General features: G+C 44.0%; 2 protein-coding genes across 8 annotated transcripts in view; one reads left to right on the forward strand and one right to left on the reverse strand.

Moving 5' to 3' along the window:
- Positions 1-401: 401 nt before the first annotated feature.
- PDE6B (phosphodiesterase 6B) lies at positions 402-22101 on the reverse strand. The gene is made up of 22 exons (XM_009470600.2): positions 21691-22101; positions 19194-19346; positions 18766-18855; positions 16173-16313; positions 15039-15113; positions 14877-14941; positions 13773-13839; positions 13576-13623; positions 13245-13394; positions 12094-12237; positions 11438-11503; positions 10659-10805; positions 9005-9112; positions 7896-8005; positions 6787-6874; positions 6124-6224; positions 4655-4762; positions 3839-3902; positions 3021-3095; positions 2006-2089; positions 1596-1752; positions 402-460 (listed from the first exon to the last, which is right to left on the reverse strand). Exons 1-22 carry the CDS (start codon positions 22099-22101, stop codon positions 402-404), a joined length of 2511 nt encoding a protein of 836 aa, XP_009468875.1.
- Positions 2963-23716, forward strand: part of LOC104017566 (purpurin) — a 40939-nt gene continuing 20185 nt past the window's right edge. For 2 of the 7 annotated variants that reach the window (XM_087742710.1, XM_087742712.1), the window contains exons 1-3: positions 3860-4382; positions 8909-9058; positions 16008-16223. In XM_087742710.1, coding sequence (XP_087598836.1) covers positions 16186-16223 — 38 coding nt within the window. In that variant the 5' untranslated portion in view covers positions 3860-4382; positions 8909-9058; positions 16008-16185. Of the gene's footprint in view, positions 3434-3859; positions 4383-8908; positions 9059-16007; positions 16224-18093; positions 18410-18668; positions 18841-23716 lie in introns of those variants that run through there. The other 5 variants (XR_015701124.1, XR_015701126.1, XR_015701123.1 and 2 more) reach the window with 4 other exon arrangements.

Raw genomic sequence — 23716 nt, forward strand, 5'->3', positions numbered from 1 at the left:
ATGGTTGCATACATTGTCAATCACGTGGGGTTGTATGAAGCAGGATATGAATTCAACTGGTCCCATCAGCTTTGGGGTAAGAAGTGTTTCAGTGCAGGAGAAATGCTCTTCCATAGTCATGCAACCTGATTTCCTGGGCCAAATGTTGTTCTGACTTGCCATATGCCACCTGACATCAGGTGCATTAAATGGAGGAAGAGACAGGACAGAACTGGCTCCTCACCATCAGGAAGAGATGCAATTAAGGCAAACGAGATCTAGCCCTTCCCTGGTTGGTCATAAGCCTAATTAAAGTAGCAGAACAGTCCAATCAGGAATGTATTTTTATGCCATGATATTTTTTTTTTTTAAAAGCATGGGCATTCTCATTTTGGGTGGCATATATTGCATTGATAATAGGTCTAAAGTATGCTACAGGTTTTGGAAGCTGGAGCTGTTCCTCCATTGCAGGTTATTCCATCTGCCATATAAAAAGAAACACAGAGTTAGAGGTACAGTCATAAATCTCCTTCTCAGTCATTACAGGAGTTCTTTTAGCACTTCTAAGTTATACATTGATAGGTCATACCTATAGTACCCATATCTAGAGCTCTCTGCCGTGCAAAGTAATTGTACATGTAAGGCTGCTTGGAAAGAGTGGTTTAGAGTTAGTAGAAACCTTCCTCACTTAAACACCAATTACTTAGTCAGGAAATATTCTTCAGAAATTTTCCAAATCATAGCTAAAACACTTACTTTTGATATTTTAAGTTAATTAGTATGAATTAAACTGAGACAAGACATCTTGACAGCTCTAATAATTTCTAAACTGTGTCATTTGAGGAATGTCCACCCCATAGGCTCTTGGGATTTCAGTCTGGTTTAGAGCAAAAGGAGACTTCAGATGTAGTCTCTGTGGAGTTGAGGCACCAAGTTCTGATGGATGTTTGCCCAGACACATGGGAGAGGCCAGGAGAGCCTTCTGCTTCCACCTTTCTGAGAGTCAAACAAATCCTTAGGCTATCAAAACAAGCTTTCACCCAACACCCACTGCAGCTGATGGATTTCAGTGCTACCCAGGCTGGGCCCACAGAAGAAGAAAAATGAATTCAACCAAAATAAATTGCTACTAGGTATTGCTACTACTACTGCTTGTTTCTGGGCTAGAAATGTAATGAACTGTATTGCTCAAGTGTTCTCCCTAGGAGTGTGTTAGCTTTTCTTAACTCTTTCTGCTTCATGACCTGTGGGACAGTACATCGGCCACAGCCCCTGTGCCCAAAGGGATGTCTCCCTGCTCTTTTCCAGGGACATACATATACTGCAAAGGACTTACTGCTGTCCCCAGCGGCGTGGGCACTCTTGCTGAATGTAGGCTCACTAGTTTCTCAGGCACTAGCTCCTGGGCATTTGAGCAGGTGGCCTTTTTGGCAGCCTGTCATGGTGTCAGGTTTGAAGACAAGGTGTCTTCAACCTTGCCAGTGGAGTAAGATTGAGGAAACTTGTTCTGGGCATCTGACTCTTTGCCATGTCAGCAAAGCTTGCTGCAGATATGGGATAGTATCGCATAAGCATGTTTTTGAGTTAGGAATGAAAAGCTAAGTATTGTTTCTGACCTTTCTTTGCAGCCATCTTCTCTTCCTCTTTTTTCTTCTCTTCCTCCAGAGCTTTCATTTTTGCATCATACTCATCAGCACGAGTCTTCCACTCGTTTCTGTTGTTCAGCAGCCCATCAAGCATAGGCTGAATTTCCTCATGGAAACGGGAAAATTCCTAACCAAAACATACCCGTCAGCACAATACAGTGCAGACGCAGTGCTTGTCCATCATACCCCAGGATGGACCCCAACACCTCACCTCCCAGGCTGGCTTATGCAGGGAAAGTGTTAATGGCACAAAGAGGGACCATGCTGCAATGCCCCAGAGAGGGGCAGCTGTTGTCTCCTCTACTGCACCAGGACTTACTCACCTGGGATTTGAACCCCTGTTGAGAAGGATGGGGTGTGCAAGGGTGCGCTTTGCTTACCTTATAGACAAATGTGCACACAAAGTCGATGAAACCCACTTGAAGCTTTGGAAGCTCAGCAGCTTTCCTCCGGTCCATCATGGGCTGTGGGAGGATACAAGTTCACCATGATTTATGAGAACACTTCATTGAAAAACACACCTCTATTTTCTCCCCAAAACTGCCTTGTTGTGTTAGCCTGGCAGTTCTGCCATGCCGTCCCTAAAGGCTGTCCATCACAGCCCTCTCCCTCCACTGCAGAGGAGTGAAGTGGGCTCATTTCCTTTGCCATTTTAGCAGAAATTTTAGACAGCTCTTTCAGTGTCTATGGATGGGGAGGAGGACAGAGTTTTTCCCTTGTGCCTCTCAACCAGATATCTGTGAGAAGGTTCATGTAATAAGGTTCTGAAGAGGTTTTCAATTCTCTAAAACATAACTGAACATAAAATTATATTCTTATAAGGCCTTGTTGCTTACTGTATCATTTGTAATGCCTCTGTGGGTAGAAGGGGTGTATGAAAGTCTACTTAAAGAAAACCCAAACCACACAGGTGGAGGCCACATGAAGGAATGACTCCTGGCTCTTTCAATGCCAAATTTAAGATTTGTTATTATAGTAGAAAAAATATGTTAAGAAACACTGCTTTAACACACTTCCATTCACCAGAAATAATTTCTAGACTCTACGAAGTTTGTGTTTGTAGTTTTTCTCTTTATTGGAAATTCTGCTTTCCTCTACAATGTATGTATTTCATTTTCCTTTTTTCTCTAAGGAACCAGCAAAACGTCGCCAGGGGGACAGTCACTCCTTGCTGGTTCACAGCCACAGAGACTCATCTGACTATATAGAGAGCTGGACAAAAGGCTCTGTCACAGAGGGTCTTCCCCAGCTGAGTACCCACTTTTCCAACGGATTTTGGCAGGAAAGGTGATTTCAGGAAGACTCACAACACTCTGAGAGCAGCATTGGTTGTAGTAAGTCTCTGCTGAGACTTGCTGTCTGAACTGAACTGTTTGGCTCTCGCATGGTACTTACAATAGGCTGTTGCTGAAGGACGCTTATTTCTAAGTCTCCTTGCTCCCAGAACTCAGCTGCTACCAGGAGAGCTACCTACATTGCCAAGGAGGAAAAAAGAAAAGTTAGCATTGACTTTGGCTTTATAACTTGATGCACTTCAGGTCTCCACCATGAAGCAAATCTCACTTCTAGCCCCTCTGTCGCTTCATGTCCAACCCCAGCCTTTCTGCTGGGAAGGGCAGCAGTGGCAATGGGATTGCACCCGTGTAGTGACAGCTCAACAACCATATTGCACTGGAGCTCATTAGTCCACTGCTCATCTGTTAAGAAACATTTCCAATGTGTCCCTCTCAAGGATTTCCCTCTTGGTCACAGTTGTGACTGCCTATTATGATTTTCTCAGTTGTCCTTTCTCCATGCTGAACAGGAAGGTGGGTTTTATTTCTTTTATCCTCCTTTAAATTTTAATGGTTCTTACTTAGCAATTGCTCAAATACAGTTCAGGAAGGAACTCCTAAAGGAAATTAAAAAACTGAGCAAACAGCAGGTATTGCTGTAAAAAAACCAACACATATGTTACATGCAAAAACGCTCACTGTAACCCAAGAAGAAAAGTACTTGGGATTTTTTCTTTTCTTTTTTTGGTAAACATGAATTTTCTACAGAATTCGCAACTGCAATCTTAAAGATTGGTTTATCCATCAAAACCATAGTTATTCTGAAGTCCTTTTGGTAGTTTTGGTAGGACACTTTGATTCAACTTCTAGGCAGCTAAGGAAATTGCATTACTTTGAAGTATAAGCTAGAGAAATCTAACAGTATATGAAACACCTGACCTTACTCTGGACTTCCCAAGGCTTTGTGATTGCTGACAAATCACAGGCAGTCATCATCATGGCCCTAAAAACAGGAAAGAAATTAGTTCCTTCTCTGCAGCATGCACTCTACCTCTTGCAGGCTCAGGATGCTCATACCCCAATACTGTGTCAGGTATCCCCTGATCCCTGCTGAAGTGATAGATAAAGAAAGACGGGTTGCTGTAACAGCATTGGCTCTGACTGGGACACTCATCAAGAATTGCTCTCTTGATTAAAATGGATTTATGCTACAGAACTCCTTGCTTCTGGCACTGGGATGTTTGCTGCTTTAGTCATTGCTGGGCTGTGAACTTCTTGACTTTGGAGTAACACCTTTGGCTCCCTCATGGAGGTGTAGCAGTGCAGACTGCAGTGAGGTTGTGGGTGCACTTCATCACCAATGCAAAGCATCCTGCAAAGCATCTGTCCGGTCACAACAACAGTATTGTGCAACTCAGAACAACTAATGGATTGGATTCCTGTAGATCTGCTCATTGCAGCCTGCCCTGGTTGTGGCCTACAGGTTGGTCTGGTAGGAATATACAGCCAGAAGGGATCCTGCATCTTGTTAGGAGTATATGACCCCAAAACCAGTCACTTATCTGGATGAAGAACCACTTTAAGCTTTTTTCCCTGTTTTTTTCCTGGCTTTTTACCTGCTTCTCCAGAAGATCAGATTTGAGTGGATGGTAAAGTATCACATGCAGGTTTTGCACTAAAAGTGCAGCGCAAAGCACAATCTGGAGCTTTTACCAGGTGACCTAATCACTAACCCTTCCAGAACTGATTACTCACATGACAACCTCTTTCTTTGTTGTCTCCAGAGACAGGTATTCAGTCCAGGCAGTCATGCTATCGTATGTCTTGGACTCGTCAACAATCTTTTGAAACATTGTTCTCTTTCTTTGAGGGGGAAAAAGAAAAAAAAGTAAAAGCTCCAAAACAAGGAAAATGTGTTAAAACCAGATGGGTGATCCTAGTATTGATAACCCTTCCAGAAGGGTTTGCAGTAGTTGCTGTCCTGGCATTTAAGTCCTCAGCGAAGCCCCCAACAAAAGCAAGCACCATCACCTGTGTCTCTTAAGTAGGAGAAACTATTGTAAATGTCTTAAAAATAAGTATAGTAGTGAGACATGAGCAGGAACTTGAAAGTCTGAGCTACTGCAAGTTATGTCAGCTGAGAAATGCTTCCACCTTTGTTGGCAGCACAAGAAGTCTTTTTCCCTGAATGTTAAGCAAACTGCGTATATCTAGAGCTGGCTGGAGTATTTGTAAAGCTACCTGTATATACTTAGTCTGACCTTGTTAACCTTATTTATATACCTAAATATATTTAGCAAATTTTGGGGAGGGGTTTATACACAACACACTCATGTTTTGAGTGGCATGAAATCTGGAAGAATCTGCTGTTTCAGTGCTAGGAGAGGAGACATTTAGGCCAGATCCACAAAGCAACTTGCTATGTGTTCTGTCCATATCACTTTGCCTGGGTCTGATTTCAACAAGCCTTCGCTCGCAGACCATGGACCAAGGAGGGCAAAGACCAGCTTGTTCCCACCTGGTAAGGAAGTGGTAGTATCTGCTCCCATATAGCCACCCTACCTCCAGAGTAAGAGGACTGGGTATTGCACCCTCCCTCATATTGCTCTTTTGTGGACTGTTTATATTTTGCATAATCATTCTTCAGTGCAAAACACAGAAGCAGTCTCTGGTCTCAGCACTGTATTTTGAAAGCATATTTTGAAAGCTCCTTGCTTATTAGGAAGTCATATGTTGTTGACTTCCAGCCTTGTGTCCCAGGAAGTCAGGGCATGCTGCTCCAAGATGTTTGGCATTTTTGGCTTTTCGGTGTGAAACAGGCTATGAACTGTTATTTGGGTTGTGCTGCTCTCTCAGACAAGTTAATGTAGCCCTGGCCAGGCCATTCACAGTTTATTAATATTTTTAGTGCTGAAATGCTAGGTAAAAAAAAAAAAAAATCAGCCGTCTCTTTCTGTTAGTGGATCATATAGCCCTGCCTTGTTGGAAATAGAGGATTAAAAAGCCATGTATGTAATCTAATGAGTAAAAGTTCCAAATTATTTTGAACAATCTAAGTTCTCCCCACCAGCTCTGATGTCAGTGTTAGAGGCAGCCTCCCAGAGGCAGTGTCTGTGAAGAGGATTGGTGCACAGTGGGGCTCGCAGAGCAAAGCATCACATTTTGCCTTTGTAAAGTACCAGCTGCTTTCTGCCCTTCACACATGGTGTACGTGACCAACTTACTTGAAGTAGAGTGCCAGGTCTGTTGCTATAATGGCAATTTCCATCAGGTGAATCATGTGCTCATGCTGTCTGCGGTTGAGGTTCTGACATATATTCAGCGACTGAAAAGCAAAGAAAGGGAGCTGCAAAATCTAAGCACTGTGTTGTGAGTTACTGGCCACCACCCTTTCTCAAATATGCTCACTTTTTTTTTTAAATAGCTTCAGCTTGCTCCCCTAAGGTGCAAGGGTTGTGAGCCCCATTCATTGTATGTTGGTCCCTAGTCTCCCCTTTTGTTCACTGAATAAGGTCAGTGTCCTGAAGCTTGTTACACAGTGTGTGCACAAACCCTGGCCCCTGGCCCCAGTGCAAATTTACCTGAAATGAAAAGTTAGCTTGGGAATTGTGTCAGCCTTGGCCCTGTCAGAGGGTCTACAGGAAGACAGTCGTGTACTTAACATGGGGATAACGATATGGCTTCTGAAGAAACCAAATCATGCATTTAGGAAGCCTATGCATTTTGGTCCTGGGTGAGCATAGAGTACTTGGGGAGTGAGGCAGCTGCAGTTCCTCAGGTATCCAAACCAGAGAAAGGTCTTATGCTAAGCTGACAGCTCTGTTGTTGCTGAAAAACTTCCCTGAAAGTAAGTTATTCCTGTCCTCACATTACAATTCATTACCAACCTCTTCAGAGAGCAAAAATTTTCCAAATTCCAAGTGATGTCTCTCTAAAATTGAGGATCCATGAAGTTTAGCTAGAGGATTTTGAGATCTGGTTGCATAAAGGAAAAATTAAAGATGTTAGTGCAGCACTTAAAAATAAAAAGAAGTGTCCCAATTTATATTTAATTTTGTCGCACACACAAGTTCAACTAATTTTAAAAGGCTTAAGAGTAATATTTTTAATAGCTAATGACTTCACTCTAGTAAAAGACTTCTGTGACACTGCTTGTAACTATTTGGACACTGTATAAAACAGTCTTTCAACTACAAATTTCACCCAAAATGTTGTTTATGACTGGACTGTTATTACTCAGCATAGTAAGCTTGTTTAATTCCTGAATAACTACATGTTGATATCTAGTAATAGGCACAGAAAAACCAGCAGTGCTTGGATGCTTTCCTAGCTGAAAAGCAAGACCCTCTTGTATTCAAAACACCAGCCAGCTTCACTTACATTTTTCCAAGACTCCAGAAAACAGTAAGACAGTATAGCCAGCAAGCATTACAGAAGTGCTGTGATCTGACACTACTTTAAGTGAGCGACAGAGGCTTGACTGGTCAATGAAATCATGCAACTATTTTTCTGTACCTAGAAACTATCTACTGAGAGCAGCACCCTCATACTCATAGGGTGCTTTGTTTCTGCAGGTGGTGAGGGCACTGCCATGCATGGTGCTTTCTCCATAGATACCTTCCAGCAAAAAGTAAGCTTCTTATGTCCAGGACGCTCCTAGTGGCGTCCTGAGTCTCCTGTGATGCTCAGGCTACTAAATGCCTGTGCTGCACTTGTTCCACCCTGCAATGGTAACATAGAGTGTTGCTTTAACAAAAGGAGGTTTACTAGAAGGTTAAGAAAGCCCCAGAGAGCACTGCAAAATTTCAGTTTCCCCACTGGCCAAAGCATAAGCCCAAGTGTTGTAGCAAGCTGAAAAGCAAGGTTATTTCCAAAAGAAGGTTGTTAACCCCTGTGTATGAAACAGAGCTGTACTGGAGTTTGGTGTGATCACAGCCTGATCCCTCTCCACACAAGAGCAACAGTAAATGGTTTGAAGTGGTAGGAAAGTGCTTACTTCATTTGGTAAAGGTTGTTGGTTCCCCTGTGGTCAATATCGTGGCACAAAGCAGCAGTTACCATTGCAAGGGCTTCGAGGTCTGTGTAGTAACGCTTCAGTTTGCCTGTCTGGAGGGTGAGAATTTGCATGTCATCTGTTAGTATCTCTTACAGGAAAAGGTACTGAGCTGTGACTGCTCTGTGCTGGGGATCTCCTTATTGAAACAGTCCAAGAGAACTGAAAATGCTTGTGAAGCTAAAGGCAATACATGGTACATTTAGGTTAACATGGGAAAGCAGCTGGAAACGAAATGTTTCAGACTCAGGTAGGCATGCATGTCGTGCATACATGCTCAATGCCCACCTGTGATGTTGGCTACCTGCTGCTATAGCAGCCTCATGCCCTAGGGACACCCGGGTTCTCTCATAAGCACCCTTCCAGTCACTGGACACAAAGTACTTCATGAAGGGGCTCTGCAGCTTTCTGGGCGAAGAGGTCTCAAAGATGAATGGCCCAAAGGATTGTCTGGGGGTGGTAGGTGTAATTCTGCTGCGAGCTGTATGGGCCATACCCTCTGCACTGGATCCTAGTGATGGTCCATCCCTGGTGTGGCGCAGCAGTCTCACACCTGTTTTTCTTGTTGGGGCACCTGTTGCCCTGAAAGCCTGTGAGAAATGGCACTTGCCACATTCACACTAGCAATGGACTTACACCTGTGCCTGTTCTGCCAGGAAATGGGAAGTGTGAGGTTGTCTCCATCCCAGGCAGCTGAATTCAGTCTGGCTCTTACTGTTAGAAACTATTGGAGGAAGGGAAGTCCTGTAGACTCTCTCCCCTGCCCTGCAGAAGGATATAATCTGGAGGCGATTCAACACCATACACCCCTGTACCTATGAGAATTAAAGCACTCCATTCATTGGGCAGTATTGACCACAGCTTTAAGTGTAATGCAAGGACTGTCACTTAAGGCAAATGGAGACCTCATTTAGCAGGACTTGCGTTCAGAGTAACAAACTCTTATTCTACACCAGGATTCAAAGGAGGCCCTGTGTATCTCCAGGGTGCAACAGAAGACCTCCTGTAAATAAAGCCATGCCACAGAATTAACTGGGGTGGTGTTACCTTACCATCAGGAGAGTGAACATCGTCTGCGCGACATTGAAGCCATGGCGCCAGTTGTGGTAAGTTATCTTCCGGTAGCCTTTGCTGACAGAGTACACAAACCTTACCAGAACCTGCAAATTGGGGAATAGGGTGTTAGTTTGTGTGATGAAGCTGCTGCCTGTTGGACTTGGAGTAAAGACCACATACAGAAGTCATGGATGAGGTTCAGACCAGCTCTACAGCGGTGGCCCCAGAAAGAAATCAGAAGCTGTAATTTCATCAGGCTTCCCTCATGGTGTTATAGTAAAGCCTAGTGGAGAGCTAAAGGGGACACTAAAATATAGCTCTCTGCTTTCTAATATCTTTCTCTTTTTTTCTTTTTTAAAGAAAAATAAAATCACGGAGATACCTGTGGGGGAAACAAGCAACAGCAATGTCTAGAGGAGAAGAAATTTCATCCTGTTTGTGAATTTAATGTATTTCTGTATTTCTCTATGTTGTCATTTGTAGGATTTGTCCCTTCCATGGCTTGTGATTTACTAATACTGATACCTCTCTTCAAGACATCGGGTTCCGTAGATGTAGTAATGAGTGGTGTTTATATCACCTAAACAATTACAATATAGGGCATATAACAATAACAAACTGTTTTTCCCTCTGCATTCTGCTCCTCCACGTGTACTACCTCTTGTAACTGTATAGGTTTTCTCATTAGAGAGCAAATTAATCATGGATGAGCATTCATTTTTTAAAATCCTAGCTGCTCAGAGTGGCAGCAACGAATGACTGCTTTTCACACCTGTATCAGGAGTTAGTTGTTCCAGAGTAGATATTTTGAATACTTTTTGATATTGACATGCTGTAAGTAAGAAACACGGAAGTAATTCCCATTCAGCGCCCTTCACTTCCCTCCTACTTCCCAGCCCGCCTTTCCAGGATGAAAACTCTGCCTGCAGTTACCTCCAGATCCCACTAGATGGAAATAAACCTCACATGACGGGCTGAGAAAGCCCCGGGGGAGCACCGGAGCTGGTGAAATGCCAGTTTCACAAGTCCTACAGGGGCTTGAGCTGTGGCAAAAGCCATGAACTTGCACGTGAGGGGCTATGGGGTCCTTGTTCCCACAGGGTCACACGACTCCTGTCGCCAGCAGTCAGGAAGCTGGTACCAACTGCACCAAATGAAGGCACATCCGTGTTTGCAGGGGGAAGAAAAGCAGAGGGACCTGCCAGTGTTGCCTGAAAGCTATAGGATACATACTGTAGCAGATGAAACATGCACACAAGTATGCGCTGCCCCGTGTTACACCTGAAAACTGTACTTTTACACTGCAGCTGTGGCATTAGACACAGCAAATGCAAGAAATTTTTTGCATAGTCTAGCTGCCGTCTATATAGACCTGATAGCAAACCCACACCAGTAGCAGACAGTGCAGAGCAGAAGAGGCCAGCTTCACCCTCCAAACCCACTTGTAGCGACCAGGGGCTTTGCGAGGGGGTTCCCTGCCCTCAGCAGGGCAAGGGGTCTCAGGACGCACACCCCTCTCCCTGCAAGCCCCCAGGAACCCAGACCTCTGGCTGCTCCATGAGCTGCTCAGGGCACACACGGGGATCTCAGCCATGTGGTGAGTCTGCTCGCCATCCAAGATGGGAGTCCCTGAGTATTTCCAGCTCCTACCTCCTGTGGGATCTGGAACTTTTTCACCACGCCAAGCTCATAGTACATCTGAATGCCGCACTTCACCAGCTCTAGCTCTGTGCAGTCAAAGTCGGAGAACCTGAACTCATAGATTTCAAACTTGGTAGGTCCTGGGAGTTCTTCTTTCTGTAAGAGAGGTGGGATGGTTTGTTGCTGTGCTACTTATGCCATCCCTAGAAACACCCGGAATGGGTCTTGCTTAATAAAAAGTTATCAGTCTGATACTGCGAGGAACTTCTCCTTTTAGAATATAACACACAAATAGAATGAAATGCAGCTTTTCATGATAAGTCTGTTAGTGGGGGAAGAGGGAGGGCATTTTTGGTCATGTGCAAGAAATATTGCTTGTTTTCTGTTAAGCACTTTTCTTGTTAAGTTGGTATAGTTTGGAGATTCCAAACTTGACAGGTCTTACAGGAGGGGCTTAAGGGCTTACAACCTTCCATATTTACTCTGGAGAACAAAATGTGTGACAAGTCAAGGTGGCTGATGTGTTTCCAGATGGACTTGGAACCCCTTGAGATAAAGTGGCAGAGAGCAGCTACTCCCCTGGAGCTGGGGAAGGCATTTGCTGCCACCTGATAATAATAATCTCAAACTCACACAGCAGAGGAGGGCAGAGTATGCTTTTCCTTCACCCTTCACCAGGTGCCCTGTTGATGCGTACCAGTGTGCCAACACTGGGAACTCTTCCCTGCATCCACCCAGGCAATACTTGTTTGCCAGGGCTGTCCATTCCAGCTGTACATTGCTCTTACCAGGATGCTTGCCAGCTCCTCTTCCTCACACTCACTTGGTTCCTTTCCCAGTTTTTCTCGGGTTGGCTGCAAAGAGCATGGACGTATTAAACTGACGACCGAGCCCCACTGGACTTTGCCCTGTGCAGCTTGAGGCAATCTAGGGCAGGTCTCATATGCAAATTGTGTTTTCTTCCTAGACCTTACTTCTATTTCTGGTCTTTCAACCCATTCTTCCTGGTAAAAATGTTCTCCCTCTCCTTGATTTTGGTTCATGTTTCCCCCCACTTGCAAATGTCCTTCTAGAGCCAGTGTCCCAGCTGGGTCCTCTAGCTCCACATCCTCTGCACTAAGGAGGTTTTGGGGAATAAATCAGCTCCTCTTCCACCCCTACAACCCTGCCCTGAGTAGCACCTGCATGAGCCCACCTCCAGGGCTGGCTGTGCTGAGGAAACTGGAAAGGACACAGCGTGGCAGCGTGTGCTGAGGTGGAGGGCAGACCATCGAGTCAAAACAAAGACTTGTTCTGCTGCTGTGCAGTAACTGGGGCCCCAGGTGCTGCCTCCACACCATGGTGGCTGGAAGGATTTCCGTGGGATGGGAGACCTGTGCCTGTGCCATAAGTCACGGGCCAGGCCAGTACATTTGGGGGTGTACTGCATGTCGCGAGGCATTACCAGAATTTCCTGGATTTCATCCTTGTCACATTTCACATGGTAGAGCACCATATCCTGAGCAATGTCCTTCCGATTCTCCAGCTTGTTCATCTTATCATACGTGTCTGTGTTGAGTACAGACCAACCCAGGAACTGTGTCAGGGACTTGGTCAGGGGAAAAGAAGGAAACGGTGAAATAATCAAAACATCTGTTCCTCAAAGACACAGAAATCTAACACTGCAGGATATATTTTTAGAGAAACACAAGTTCCACTTTGGCCACAAGTCTAGCAATGAGCAACCGTGTGTTTGCTCCCAACTGCTACTTGCTCCTCAGCAGAGCAGCTCCCCAGCTGTTGAGTCTGCCTAGGCCTCCAGAGCATCCATGCTGTGGAGGTTCAAGGACCCTCTGTCCAGTTCAGCGTATGGAAAGCTATTTCTGTGTTGTTGCAAGTGTCACCATGCCTGTGGAAAGGTTGGTGTCACAATGGTGACAGCAGGTCAAGAACCCTCATATCAAGGGAGAGGAAAGTGGTCTCATCACCTTTCACATATGTTTACTCACACCCTGTGTTCGCTCTCAATTTGTTTGCTGTCCAGTGGTCAAACTTTTTTTTTTTTTTTTGCAATCTTTTTGTTTGATAAGAAAAGTGTATTTCAGGAAACTTTCTGATTGATAATAGATGCCAAGAGCTGAATGCCTATATTGGATTGAAACTAGCATAGGAGCATTTCTAAGCAGCAAGCTCTTTAATTACAGCTGCTGTTTGTAGATTCAATAGCTGGCCACCCTTTGTATCTTAGCTACACAGACAATTTCTGTGTAATTTCTTGAGGATTTGCCCAGCCAGTGTGAGCCAGCTGTCATGTACGTGAACCCAGGTCAGAACGGTCGTGTTTGTTAGTACATTGTAGCTGCTCATGGCTAGGGGTCCAATCCAAGAATGCTGAAACAAAATGATGTGAACACAGCTGGGTTTCCAAGACTGAAAAAACTGAATTTTTCATATAGTTGCTTTCAAAACTTTCAAGCTGATGCATAACATCTCTATAAGCCACAAAGAAACTTACTTAGCTGCAAAACACTGGGGGATGATTTGCAGGTGTACAATGAGCAATAGTGACCTCTCTCAACCACATGAACTACTTCCAGCTACAGCAAGGAACAATACCTCCATGAGGGTCTCGTCCTGTTCGTCAAATGGTTTCCCATCTTTTCTGTTATAAAATGTGACAACGCCAACAATTTCTTCCTTTTTATTGACTATTGGCATGGAGAGAACATTTTTGATAGTCCATCCTGATTCATCTAGAGGACCTTCCTTGAAGCAATAGCAAGCAGAAAGACACCATGTACTTAATGTGTTTTCTAAATACATCAGCACTCCCATTTTACATCAAGACTATAGGCTAAAGAAATATTTATATGCCTAATATTGAACCTAAATCACATTTCTACAAACAAAGTAGAACCCTTGATGGGACTGGAAGTTTTCACGGTACCTGAAAGTTAAACATCTCATCTGCAGCAGCATTCATAATGTTGCAAATCTAGGGGATGACACAAAAGAAAAAGTTTTACAATATGGGCGATGGGAAGTTTAAATACCAAAACAAAAACCTGAATTAATGAGAATGCAGCATTAATATGACTTCATCTCAGAAAGCCTTGCTTGATGAAGCTTAAGTTAAGTACTTACAAATCCACTTTCAGCCACATAAGTTGGCAGTCCAGTAACTAGCGCCCAGTGATCCAGGGTAGGATTTCTCAATGAAAGAAAAAGCATAAGGGAAATTAAGGATATATTTTTACTGAAGAATGATCATGGAGCTGAAATGTATCCAGCTGATTGCACAATCCACATTTACATGTTTCACCCTCAGTTACTGAACAGTCTTGTTATTTTCAAAGGACCCATATGTGCAAGCAAAAATTTTTCACATAAGTAAATACTTTTCCTTCAAGGATTCCATACAGAATAACTCATAAATTATCATAGTCTGCAGAGACTTAAGGAAAAGTCATTCCTGGGAGTGGGGGCCATGTTTCAGACCTTCAGCACAAGGAAAGATAAAAGAAAGTTCCTGTCTAAGATTGTCTGCCAGCCTGATCTTTTGAACACTGCTGTACCTAAGCAATGGGGGCCATTTTCTTGCAGCACTTACACTGATGCAAAGTGGTGTGACCAGAACTGGGAAGAACTCCTATTATGTCAGATTTGTCCAAGGTGCCCAAGGCTCCTTTCAAAATTCAATGGCAAGAAGAGAGGCTGGTTTTCAGAAAGAGGGAGTCCCAGTGTGGTATCAAGAGAGGAGGAAAGGCCAGAGGTAGCCTTGAGACAGGGTCAGTGACTGGAGGCTAAAAGAGAAGCAAGAGGAGCAGGAATGACCATGTGAGGTCAGGAGGGTAGCGGAAGGGTGAAGGTCAGGGCTGGGACAGTGGGTGCTGCAACACAAGGGCAATCTGGATGGGCTCACCCACAGACACAGGGAATGATGCCTCAGTCTGGCAAGGAGAGTGGCAAAACTGCAGGCAATCAAGGCAGTTCACTTCTGCATCTAAAAAGAATCACTGGTTGCAGTGACTTTTGGAGCTTGACTTGCAAGCCAGGATCCCAATGCCCTGGAGGAAATCTTTGTCCTGCAGAAATGTGAGCTGAAGCACCAGCTTACATTCTGGCTCTCTTACTCAGTCTTCTATTGGTCCTTTGCACATCTCCTCATGAATGTCTTTAAATCATGGGGAACCTTGGTTTTAGCTACACTCTGTGTCACTACCTAGCATACAGAAACTGGGCACTTACGGGATGACTTTAATGTCTTCTTTTCCATGTAATATATAATCAATGACCTTGTAAAAGACTATTTCCTGCAAATAAAAAGAAGAGCAGTGTTAAAATAAGTGGTGAGGCAATCCAGCCAGACAGGAGAGAGGAGAGAGTTTAAGAAATCTGGTTCTCACGTACCCTGCCATCTGGGGTGCGAGGTCCTGAGTAGGGGGGAACTTCTCCCAGCAGGACTGGCCACAGGTCAAAAAATTCCTGGTTTTAAAGTGAAAGAAGTATTTTTAAAGTAGAAAAGCGTGTTCTGCCTTGAGCCTCAAAGTAACAGCTGCTCTACCATGTTGGTTTTTGTACTGTGTAAACAAGGCATGAAATAATAAGACTAGTTCATTACTAGGCAGCAGAATGGTATATATAAACCAGGAAGTGTCAGGTGCATTATATGGCTGTATATAGTCATATACTGCCTATACACAGGATGGTGCTTCATGCAGTGAACAACATGGGCTGTACTCAGAGCAAATGGCTATGTCAATATTTTATATGTTCTTCATTTTCCAGAGTGTGACCATAGGGCTGATCTACTCTTTGCTAGCTTGCTAAAGTGAAAGAATGTTTTATGTTTTTCTTAGGCTACGTTATAATGCTGATCAAAGTGTCTTTAGCACACTAATGATCTTTCAATGTACCTCATCACAAGACAGCATGCTATAAAGGCTCTGGCAACGTGGTGGAGATCAAAGTCCATGGTAGCCTCAGTCAGCCTGACCATGGAATAAAGCAGGGCTCCTATGACAATGATGCTGTGTAACCCCCACATAAAGCTTGCCAAAGGTGCAAACAATCAGAGCTGCAGAAGTAACTTACTTTCTGTGAGCTTATTTTCATGAAACCAAATTTCACCTAAGAGCCTAGATAACATGCACATGGATGAGTCCTTGAGGAAGGTGACTGCTTTGTTGCTGGTTTCCACAGGTATCTCACTATATTTCTGATATCCACAGACTTCGTGAGGCTGTGCTTATGTTGCAGGCTTTGACCAGGATTGCCATGGTCAGACATGTTTGCCTTTCCTTTGTCTTCCTAGCCTCTGGCTTCTTCAACAGTCCCATTCCAGTGATAAGCTCTTCCCTTTCCCTCTCTTTATCCCAGGCTCTTCATTTGCACAATAGATTAAAAGAATGCCAACCAAAGTAGGAATAATGACTCAAAGCTAGCTTGCACTTTGGCTGCCCCAGTAAAACTTGGCTCCTCACATCACCCCTCAATGGATAGCAGCAATGGAGAAAGATGTACAGCACAGGTGTGAACACTCACTTTCTGCTTCGTCATGTCCAGGAGACCTACTGAGTACCGGTCGCAGTTCAGGTATGCTCTCACTGTGTAAAAAGCCTTGTGGAACTGCCTCTCAATGTCGGTCAGTTCCTCGAAAACCTTATTAGCTGACCACAACAGCACCTGCAGGATAAAATCAAAATGTAAGCATAGCCTCTCCTTGAGAGCTGGGATTCCCAAATGTGTTTGGAGTAACAAGAAAACAATTGGGTTTTTATACTACAGTTCCTGAAAAGTACAATAGCAACCTACACTGCAAAATGTAAAAGCATTGCTTATTCACACTTGGAATTACTAGGGAAAGAGGCACTCTGAAGAAGAGTCAGGTCATCATGGAGTGCTATGTAAAAGTCCAGTCTTACAAATATAGCACAAAAAAGTAGTAGTGCCAGATAAAGAGATGTCCCCACTTACATTTTATACCCATAAATAAAATCTTGCATCCAAAACCAGTTAACACCAAAAGTGTTGCAAATTCTGGAGGCTGGAGTTGGAAATATCAGAATTATCACTTTCCTCAAAGCCTTTGCACAGCTGCTTTGTGTGCACATCAGCCTATGATCCTTTTCCCCATCCCATGCCCCATAGATGTACCCTTAAGAAAGCAGTTGCTATTAGGCTCTTGCATTTGTAGAAATGGAGGTTATGCAGCGAATTAGGCAAGTATTTCTCGTGGTACAAGCAGGGTCTTTGTGGGCCTAATGGAGAAAATTTCTTCTGAAATGGTAAGGAAGCCATCTATACAATTACCTAGCTTAGCTAGTGCATGTGTGCCTGTATCTGAGTGTGTGTGCTTTGCTTTCCAAGCCCAGGAGACATGAGGAGCAGTGAGAGCTGTTACTTGAAGCTGACTGGACCTGTGCTTTGAACAAGAAGTACTGTTACATGCCCACAACCAGCAAAAGTGTGTCTTACCTTCTCATTGGACACCAGTAGATATTTTTGACAATTCTGAGCTGCATCAGTCTCTGTTTCTAATCCGTAAATTGGGACAACTCTGCCACTCCTATAAAGTCTGAGGTGTTCAATGTCACTGGCCTCTGAGCATCACTCAGATAGGATAGTGGTGTTGTCATACAAACCATTAGAGAAAAATAAGCAATAGTTTATTTTTGGCATTTTACAGCATGCAATAAGTAATGCTGAAAGCCACAAGCCCAGTGGGGAGGACTAAAAGAAACACCTGAAGAATGGCCAGTTCATGGAATGATATAAAGAAGTTGGGCAAAATGTGTTATATAGTCTTCTAATAAGACTCTTACACAGTATTTGAGCACAAGCAGACTGAACTGTCTTTGCAGAAGCCATTTTACTTGCAGTATCCCCCAGTCTTTGCAGTTGGGATTTCCAATATTAAAATCCTAGACAACCTTTGAGAATGCCATTTGCTCACTCTGTACTTCGGTACTTTTAAGTTTAACACAATGAACCGTATTAACTTTCACACAGACCTTTAGATCTAGATGGCTGAAGGTCTGCCAGTTGAACTACTGACAGAACTAGCAGTGTGTCTTGCATCTCGTTCTCGCCTTCCTCCCTCTCTGTGGGACCTGCTGATGCAGCAGTGATATATGAACACAGGGCTCCTCTGTTCAGCCTCAGACTAGAGCACCCTGTAGGAGACATTATGCCTTCCACTCTTGGGTCTCCTCTTTGGGTTTTAGCCCCTTCCTTACCTCCCCCAGTCCTACTGCTAAGCCTGCAACAGGAATAAACCTTTGCTAGTTCTACTTTAGTTGAGTTACTCAGCATTGCTAGATGGCTGTGTCACCTGACCATTGTTTGTGGTTTTGATTACTGAAAAAATTAGATGAAGAACATTAGATAATGATCTAGTAAATATAAGTGCTGTCCCAAAACTTGTAAAATAAACTTTCATTCTGCATCCATTTTGCTGAAACAGGTGTTTATCCCCCACGGGAAACCCCACTGGAGACAAGAGCATGGCTGCCATGAAGCATAGACACAATTGCATGTCTTCTTCAATGACAACCAGTTGTCTGCTGCAGAAAGTGATTGAATGGTTTCACATCCATCCCAATAAATTCGAGAGTCCTTTCATAACCCAGGTCATGGAAAAGAATGGTGGCTGAATTGTTTCAATTTAGAATAACGTAAAACCCTCATCTGTGTTCATTTCTACTGAGGGAGGCCAATACAATAGGCATATGAGAACCATTTTACTGGCACTAAGGAGGATAGCACTTTTGAATAAGCAGGTAAGGAAAAAATACCACAGTCTTAATTGTTTTGGGAAATCTCTTGGTGCTGCTGGCTGCAGTCGCTTAAATGCCTAGAGAGTGTTTCATAGCCTGAGTTCAACAAAACATCTGGAGCTCAGTCCTGCTGAAGCTGGTGCCACTGTGTCAGCTCCTGCAGTTTTGCCAACAGCAGCAGGAAGAGGAATTAATGAAGGACTCTGGGGAAGGAGCAGTATCTGAAAGCAGATGGGGGCACCTTTTTCTTTCTGCTCTCCAGGCCCAAATCTCTGAAGCAGATCAGCTACACCTTTGAAACCGGAAGAATGCACTCACTTGGTTTTGAGATACAGCCTAATCTGCATCTTCACTCTTACCTGGCCTCTTCGAGTCTCACAATTGTGAAGATAACTCAAGTGATAAATTTTCAAGTTCAAGGAGGCAAAATTCAGGTACTTCAGAAAAAGCTGAAAACATAAACAATGAGATTGAGTTGAATGCAGTAGCAGCCTCATGCATACTGGATTACATAACACCCCTTTTAGCAACGTCATGGTAGTTCCCCTGGATAAATGTTTTGCTTTGCACTAGCAGGAGATGAGGCTTATCCTACTAGTAACTTCCCTGAAAGATTTCTGAGATAAGCATCCTCATAATAAGCCTCTTCCATTAGTGGGTGAGTCCCCTGTAGTGAAATTCACACCAGTGGACCTTCACTAAAGCAGACATCCCTAGTATAGAAGAGTCAGCGTTACATGGCAAAAGCGACAACTGCTCGACAGAAACTGAGTTACTGACCACTTACTGTTTCATCAGAGCTGGTGAAGTATGGGCCGTTCAGCTTATTTATAGCCAAAATGACAGCAACTAAATCTTTGCCATTCAAGATAGGTGTCGCAAGGATGCTTTTCGTAGTGTAGTCAGTGAGTTCATCAACAAATGGACTGAACTGGGCACACTGTTCAACAGAGAATTTACAAATTAAGCATTTTCCACAATGTCTATAGTCTTAAAACCAAGTCAAAGCACAGCCTCTCGAAGTAAGCTGCCTAAAGGAAGTTTTGCTTAAAAATTATTGAGGAAGAGAAATGAATTTAGCAGAAAATTGGACAATGTACAGATGATAAAGTTAGAATCAAGAGAAATGGCTGTGGCTTCTGAATGCAACGTGCACTTTTCCACTTTTTGCAAAGATCTTGCAAATCATAAGCTTTAACATGTCAAGCTCTGTCAGAACAAGGAGGCTCTCCACTGGTCATTCTCAGATCACTGACATCCTTCATAGTACCTCCTCCATCCTTTCCTCTGACTTCTCATTAACACTGCGAAGTGCATACAGCCAGTTACCACACAGTGCTGCATAGCCACAGTTTATAAACCAGTCTGGTACAGTCACTGGGAAGTTCACTCACCCTCATTTTCCTTCTGCTTTTGCCTGGGCTCTGAAGCTGCACTCAGCTTGCAGCATCCATGAAGCCATCTACCCCTCATTTCTCTTGAAAATGTTCTCCCAGGCATTCCCTCCCATGTTGCTGAGCCTTTGTGCATGGGATGGTATCCCAATGGATAGGTAGGGAAGGTATCCCAATGGAGGATGAAGCTGGCATCAGTGGTATGTGATTCCTGGCACTCTCCCCCTGCCCCTGAGAGTGCCCCACCCCCTTCTGCTCAAGGAGCATTTTGGCAGTGGTTGCAATGTGCAGGTAGCACTGCTACAGACTGGGCTGCCCAGGGAGTCGACCATGAGGGAATTGCCATTCAAATCTAGGAGAGTGCTAGGTCATGCTGTAGGGGCAGCACAAAGGGAAGTCTCCAGTTATTCCTTATGTGAATGTCACTGTCCAGCCATCCCAAAAGAAAACAAAGCAGAGAAAGGGTGGTGCAGGGAAGGCAGATGGCCCATCACCTTGCCTGCACAGGGCATTATTGATACCATCATCACCTGCAAACAGGGAGTGCAGGGATGGTCTTGCTGACCCAAGATCTTCTCCCTGCTCAGTTGAATAACTCATCAGCTACAAGTCCTTCTAGTTGGGGTAGAAAAAGCCCCACAGCTCTGGTCATATTCAGAATGCTGCATCAGAAAGAATAATCACTCCCTTCTCCCCATGCACCTTCTCCCCATACCTCCTCCACTGCTAGCCTTTCTTGCCAATTGGGGTAGACCAAGCATTTAGTCTCTGGGTCTCCTTCAGAAGAACTGCCTTATGGCAATGCCTGAAAGCACTAGAGTGCAGCATTTGACTCACAGCACTGAAATCCTTCTATACTCTTGGAGAAATGTCTGGAGCCAGAGAGCTTTAAAATGTTTAAATCACATTTTGATGCTTTTTTCCTTTCCCTTCCAAAACATGGTTGCAAAACCAAACCAATCTCTCAGTATGTTCTGTGGAGTTTTTGCTGAAGCATTTGGATATGCTCGTACTGAGCAACAAATGGATGGATAAACAGATGGTCTCTTTGTAACTAGCAAACAATAGATGGAGTAATCCCAAATGCCATATTTGGGTCAGATGGATTTTAGTTTTATACCTGTGATTAGAATAAGCGGATTGTTATGGCTGCCATTCAGGTTTACATGATTCAACCCAGGAGTATGGGGGGTAAATACTGTCATGAAGGTACAGAAATAAAGCATTAAGATTCCTTGGATCCCTCCTGGTATTGCAGTGTGCAGTGTTTGCTGAAAGAGTTTTTTTGGTCAAAGTTTGTCTCTTGCTGCTTCTGATGAAGATCACCCGTACGCAGGTTGCAGTTAACTCACCTGCTCCAAGCTCCATCCCCTCTGATTGATAAAAATGCCCCTAAATGCCCTTGGGCCAAGCTTCATCAGACAGCAAACATTTTCAAATGTTATTTGTGGTGGAAAACCCTTTCTGGACTCACTATAAAGGATTTCTCTCTTTGCCAATTACTCATGGAATATAAATGTCTGTGGAAAATTCCATGTGTGTTCCGTTCAGATCTGACTGTGCCTCATTCTCTCTTCTCTGTTGGCCTAGATGTGATTTTTTTTTTTTTTTTAGTTAGACAGGCAAGGTGTGACAGTGCACTTGTTTGCAGGCATTAGCACCTAGTGTAATTAATGTGCTTAGCTTCACCTCACTCCATAAATGAAATTGGAAGCAACTTACAGTCTTGCTATGGGTGCTTTCGTTTCCACTACACAGCTCTTTCTTACACTGCAAGAGGTTTGACCAAGCACCAAGATGCCCTGCTACCTCTTCACCTCTTCACCCCTTTGTACTAGTAAGCATGTGAGCCTTTATTCTACTGAGTGAATGAATAAACAGCACACCTACCTCACTGACATCCTTGATGTTCATCGTTTTCTTGGTTTGCGCAACGTAGCCCACAATACCTATGTCCAAAGGATAGACAATCTCGCAGTCTGGGGAGACCAGGCATTCCTCCAGAGTGCTTCCCTCTTGGATGTTGAAAAGCCTTGTTGCCAGTTCCGGCGTGCCATTTCTCTGCCTGTACATGAAAAGACTACAGCGGTCAGCGTGAATAAGGGACCTGATTCTTCTCAAAGTCTTGAAAACAACTTTCTCCATGTTGATGCTTTCTTGCATGTCTTGGATTAACTCAAAAAGGATTTCACTCTCATTGCTATCCCAGGACTCTGTTCTTAGTTTCTTCTCAAAGTACTGTTTGGCAAAAGCAGGGTTGCCATCAAGAAACTTCTCCACGTCGTCTTCACTAATGCTCATTGTGAATGCCCTGGGTCTTGTGGTAGGTAGTAGTCCAAAGATGTGGTCTATGCAAAGAGCACTTTAATTTCTGATGTAGTTCCTAAATTTTTGTAATAGAAGATGTTGCTTCTAGAATGACCACAGGTGAGGTAACACTGCAAAGAGAGCTTGTCATCAGGAAGAGGTATTCCTTTATAGTGCCGAAGGTGAGTCTGTGGGAGGACAGATCTTCTCAACCAAACAGATTAGATGACCTCTACAAGAGCTTTGGGTCAACTTTCTTCTTCTTAATCTAAATGCAAACAAAAACTGAGTACTCACAATATCTGAAAACACTCTCCTTTCTCTTGACAAGCAGAACACTTACTGAAACAATTATATTAAAGCAGCAGCAACAGGGAAGAACTGCATCTCCTAACATTGAAATAAGCTCTTTAAAGTCTAATTAAATATATACTGCTTGGGCCTAATCCTTGGCTAACAAGGTGAGCATCTTATTATTTCTGCTCTCCCAGCTCCCTGCAGTAGTAGGAAGTGCATCCTTCACAAAAGAGCAGAGTGGTCAGAAGAAAAATAGTGAGGTAATACTGCTCTTTCAGGGCTCCCTCTACTATTGCATCGCTCTTTATCTGCTGCTGTAAGGGCTGTTCTCAAATGGAAGCACCAATCCTGAATGCTTTAGTCCAGGACTTGAACTGAATTTGAAAGGTCTGTGGCCTTTTCTTCTTGCTAGTAAGAACCAGGAGAGGAAAACATGCCTCTCAGTGGCACCCCTTTAGGAAGGAATCTGAAGAGCTTCAGGTTGGGGTGGCTGGGTGGAAACACTCTGAGGAATCACAGGAAGCCCTGCAGACAAAAAAACCAAACCAAACCAAACCAAACCAAACCAAACCAAACCAAACCAAACTAAACCAAACCAAACCAAACCAAACCAAAACAAAACAAAACAAACAGCCAGGAAGGCAGAAAAATTTCCCTCATCACTATCAGTGGAGAAAGGGTGGGAATTAATGGCTGTGAGGGACAGAAGTTTTTTCACATCAGTGAAGCCACCATGCTGTGCAAACAGCAGGTGAGGGTCAACGTCATGCTGGGAGGCAAAATGCCACAGAGGCCATTGCTCTTCAGGGGAATTAAACAATGCACAAAGGTTTTCATCAGTGGGGAAGAGGGGTAAGTCCCATCCACCACATTGCTGGCAGATAACCAAGGCTCACCTGCTCAAGGAGTAAAGGTCCAGGCTGCCCGTCCCTGTGAGTGTTGGCACTACTGCCAGGAGTGGTGCAAACCAGCCTAAATGTGAATGTGGGTGCCTGGGAGGAGGATGACAAGGAAGAAGCTGTGGTGGCAGTGTTAGAAATGCTTATGCAGGTGGGTCTGGAGCTCAAGAGGGGGACAGGTGGGGAGGGCCTTGACTCCCGTCAGCAGGGAGGACAGAACAGATAGCTGCTGATCCATCTGTGTCCACCCCTGAAACAGGAGGTGAACACCCTCACACAAAGGCATGGGAGTATAGGGGAAGGGTGTTAAGAGAGAAATCCTTTCAGAAGACTGCAGGTAAAACAGTGGAACCGAGACAAAGATCTACAAATTTATTATTTGTAATTCCATTTTCTCCTATTCCCTCTTTCAG

This window comes from Nipponia nippon, unplaced genomic scaffold (genome assembly GCF_047370975.1).
Source record: "Nipponia nippon isolate SJK-2023a ecotype South Korea unplaced genomic scaffold, ASM4737097v1 scaffold_8, whole genome shotgun sequence".
Lineage (NCBI taxonomy): Eukaryota > Metazoa > Chordata > Aves > Pelecaniformes > Threskiornithidae > Nipponia > Nipponia nippon.

Coding starts and splice junctions, on each gene's coding strand:
- PDE6B (XM_009470600.2), bottom strand. CDS start 22,101: ATGAGCATTAGTGAAGACGACGTGGAGAAGTTTCTTGATGGCAACCCT. Junction 12,238..13,244: donor AGGACGAGACCCTCATGGAG/GTATTGTTCCTT, acceptor CCCCTGACCAAG/TCCCTGACACAGTTCCTGGG. Junction 9,113..10,658: donor AGTTCCAGATCCCACAGGAG/GTAGGAGCTGGA, acceptor CCCAATTTGCAG/GTTCTGGTAAGGTTTGTGTA.